This window comes from Arachis duranensis, chromosome 9, assembly GCF_000817695.3.
Source record: "Arachis duranensis cultivar V14167 chromosome 9, aradu.V14167.gnm2.J7QH, whole genome shotgun sequence".
NCBI lineage: Eukaryota > Viridiplantae > Streptophyta > Magnoliopsida > Fabales > Fabaceae > Arachis > Arachis duranensis.
The window spans coordinates 6269849-6274385 of record NC_029780.3 but is presented as its reverse complement, the minus strand read 5'-3'; the positions used below and the strand labels follow the sequence as shown (position 1 = coordinate 6274385).

The 4537-nt window shown below is 27.0% G+C and overlaps 1 protein-coding gene across 1 annotated transcript in view; it reads left to right on the top strand.

Annotated features, from left to right (window-relative positions):
- Positions 1-2662: 2662 nt before the first annotated feature.
- Positions 2663-4537, top strand: part of LOC107464481 (protein indeterminate-domain 7) — a gene marked incomplete at its 5' end in the record, with an annotated part of 3339 nt that continues 1464 nt past the window's right edge. Inside the window, 2 exon segments of the mRNA XM_016083403.3 lie at positions 2663-3296; positions 3381-3777. Coding sequence (XP_015938889.1) covers positions 3062-3296; positions 3381-3777 — 632 coding nt within the window.

Sequence of the window (4537 nt, the reverse complement as noted above, 5' to 3'; positions counted from 1 at the left end):
TGTTTAGCCTATTAATACATTAAAACTAGCTTTATTAAAATATCTTCAACCTGTTTAACTATAAATTTTTTTTATCACTATTTTGAAGAGTTTTTTTAGTAATTTTATATTTAAAATCTTTCTCAATCTCTTTGATGAGAATCAAAATATTCGAAATATATATAATCCCTAGAAATATCAAATAGCGTGAGAATTATGTTTTATGTCTTGAAACATATATAATTTATAAAAATATATTATTTTTAAGTCATTATAGTCGAAAATAAGTCCGCAAAAATTTGAAACTAAGGTCCACTATTGAGTATATCATCAAACCAATGTAGTCCACGTAAGACTATTCCAATTTGATTCTTCCAAGTTGAAACTTGAAATTAATAATCTTATATAATTATATTATTCGTAATGCATGCTTTTCATACTGATAATGACTTATAATAAATGAAAATGACATGAGCGACAAATATTGTGGCTGTTAAGATATGGCGGTAATATAAAAGACAATAATGCAACTTCACAACTTTATACTATTTTCCTATTCAATTTAAATACTCATTACTTAATTACTTAATTATTACAACTAATTTATCTTGCTTCTTCTATTTAATAATAATAAACTTATATATATATAATATTTAAATTTATTTTTTTATTATAAGATTAGAAATGTCTCTGAGTTCATTTTTTTTGGATATTAGATAAAAATTAGTGTAATTTTTTAATATTAAAAGTTATAGTTTTTTACAAAAGTCCAAAACTATAGAATTTATAGAATGCAAATTATCAGAATAATTTTTTTTAATTTATAAAAATAATACACAAATTACATATTGTATTATTTTAATATTAAATTATAATACACAGTCAGTGTATTATAAATACACAGACTATATATTATCAGTATAATACATAATTTACATATTATACTTGTACAAAATAACACCTCTAAAATATTATAAAATTTTATTTTTTTATAACATTAATATAAAATTCTATTCACTCTTTTATATTAAAATAAAAAATCGGTGTCTCTAAACAGTAATATTATTATTGTTAGGCAGCTTTAGTAGATCTATATCAATATATGTATATTTAAATAAGCCATCAAGTTCTTTGTTTATGATATAATTGAAAGAACCATGCAGAAATTGTCAGAAATTCAGCTTTTTATATAGTCAATAGCTACAATGATATAGAATGAAACAACAAATTGTATAAAAAAGAATTAAGGTAGCTAGAGATACCTTTTAGCCATGCTTGTTAGAATTTAATCAATGAATCAATCATATCACTGTAAATATAGAAAGCCGATCGATAGAAATAAGAAACTAGAAGATAGAAGGGTCTAATAGTAATAATTTAAAATAATAGTAGAACTGAACTTGACACATACAAAACACTTTCCCCTTCTCATATTTTTCTCTTTCTCCCACTCATCACTACTATTTGTCTATCTATACCTCCATATATTCAAATCATACTACTTTCTCTTTTATCTTTTTATGATGCTTTTTTCAACCCTTTTTTGTGCTTACTTTATGGTCCAAAGGAGAATTACAAGGAGCGAGGATGTGTATAAAATAAGAACAAAAGTTTATTTCAACAACACTGATTCATCACTGCTACATAGTACATACATCACTATTTGTTTAGTGAAATTCTAATATATATATTATTTGAAAGAATGAATTTAATTTGATATCAGTGTAAATTGATGTATCAAAATTAAATTTATAATTATATTAACTAGATATATATAGAGTAATTTAATTGATATCATTATTAACTATCTAAGAAAAATAAAAAATTACATTTTAAAAACTAGTTAATAAAGAAAAAGAATTCTCTTTATATATAACATTAAGTATTATATAATACCCGATGAAAAATTTTGAACACCCTGTAATATCTAAGTCCTTAACAGTATTATTAAAATAATTTTTTTACAATCATTTAGTCATATGTTATTAAAACAAATTATGCATATAAAATGCATTAGAATTTTGCTAATAATTATCCTTAAAATGACTAAAATTTGAACATTTTATTTTATAATAATTACTCATATATCAATATTATTATGTGAAAATATTAGTTAAAATATTAAAATATTATATTAAATAATTTAATTAAATATATTAAATAATTTTATAATTATTTTTAAGTATCATATTTACGTAGAGATATTTTTATATAAAAATTTAGATATAGTTAATTTTATATGAAATTGATAGTTGAGACCGTTAGATATTAGATGACAATTTAATTAAATTTATTAAATTATTTAACAGCTCTTAATTATTAATTTCACATTAACTTAATTGTATATAGTTTTTACTTTATTATTAGAAAAAAAATATATACACAAATTAATATTAATTACTGATTTGAATGTACGAATAATATTGTTGTTAATATAAGGTATTAAGATAGAGAGAGTTAGCAGTAGGGTTCCCCTCCTCCTCCTTGTGGTTTTCTAATTTCTACTGCAAACAAAACCCTTCTCATCCACACCTTTTTTTTTTCCTCTCTCTCTTTCTCTCTGTCTATATTTTTTGTTCATATTTGTGTGGCCATAATTGGATTTTCTCTCATCTTAGCTTTATAAAACTAAACATAATATTTCACTCTCCTCCTCCTTCTCTTCCTAAGCTTCTTCCACTTCTCTTCTCTTCTCATCTCTTCATTTCAATAAAAACCAAAACTACTACTTGTCTCTTTGCCTCACTGCCAAAACCACCACTACCTTAAGCTTAATGTGAAACCAAATCACTTTCATTCATTCAAGAGAGAGAAGAATACTATATATTCATCAAACTTTTCCCTTTCCTTTTTCCCTTTCTTTTCACCGGGATTTTAGATACCATTTTCCTCACTATCAACTATCAAGTATCAACTCTATTACTGCACTTCACTTCTTTTTTCTACTTTTTCTGTTTTCGGCAACCTTTCTTCTCTAGATCCCAGAAACCAAAAACAAAAAGATCTATGGCTCATACGTAGACATATATATATACATAGCTACCATTCTTAGAGGCTTATTTGAAATCAAGTAATTAATCATATGAGCATGATGAAGAGTTTGATGTTCCAACAACAACAAAATCAGCAGCAGCAACAAGTGGTGGTAGTGGAAGAAAACATGTCTAATTTGACTTCAGCTTCAAACGAAGGTAATAACAGTGTTTCCTCAGGTACAAGAACTGAAATTGGAACCTTCATGACTCCACCACCAACATCATCTGACACTTCTACACAACCACCATCAAAGAAAAAGAGAAATCTTCCCGGCAACCCAGGTTCCCTTCTTCTTCCTTAGCTTCTTTTTCTTGAGAGAGTTATGTAATTAAAGATGTTTTTCTTTTTTCTTCTAATTGGTTCAGACCCAGATGCTGAGATAATAGCTTTATCTCCCAAATCTCTCTTAGCAACAAACAGATTCATGTGTGAGATCTGCAACAAAGGATTTCAGAGAGACCAGAACCTACAACTCCACAGAAGAGGCCACAACCTACCATGGAAGCTGAAGCAGAGAACAAGCAAAGAGATAAGGAAGAAAGTGTACGTGTGTCCTGAACCCAGTTGCGTCCACCACGACCCGTCACGGGCTCTGGGGGACTTGACTGGGATCAAGAAACACTTCTGTAGGAAGCATGGTGAGAAGAAGTGGAAGTGTGAGAAGTGTTCAAAGAAGTATGCAGTTCAATCTGATTGGAAAGCGCATTCCAAGACCTGTGGCACTAGAGAGTACAGATGTGACTGTGGAACTCTCTTCTCAAGGTAACTAACTCCTGTTCTTGTATCATTCAAATTATATAAAATGCAAACATTGAAATCAACGATTAAAAATTACTGAATCAGCTGCTTTTTGTGAGATAAGATATGTGGTGTTAAGTGGTAAAGATTTGAAGTATGTTTTAACAGCGATGAAAATTCAGATGCAGTTGTTTTCGATTATTTTGTTTTGATAATTAATTTGTCAATGATATTGTTAGTGAGTTTGAAATTTGTGTATTTGTTTTGATTTTGGTGGGCTGCTAGGTGAATATTAAAGTTTAAGTAAATTTTTATGGCAAAAATGCAGAAGAGGATGACATAAATGCTTAAGAAAATTAAGTAATAAGAAAAAAAAAAGAAATGATAAATTAGGAAAATAATGAATGACATGTGAAATTTACTACTACTACTATGAGTTCTAGTTAATTTTTATTCACCACAAGTGTCAGACCAACATCTATACTCTCATTTATGAAGGATGTGATTTTTGAAATCCGAGGTTGACTGAGATATGGTGTTTGAATTATTATTTGAAATCATTTATTATTTATTTATTTTGTTCATTTCTTTCGGTTTTTATGGTAAATTGGTCTTTGAACATATGCTAGAGATATTAGAAGTGAAAATTTATTCCAATAGAGAAAAGTTTTGAAGTCTTTAATATATAGAATAGTGTATTAGAATTACCAATACTTGTTAGCAGTTTTGTTAATGGGGTTGGAAAAAATTTAATATAATTTATGTTTCTAAATTCTAAAATGAT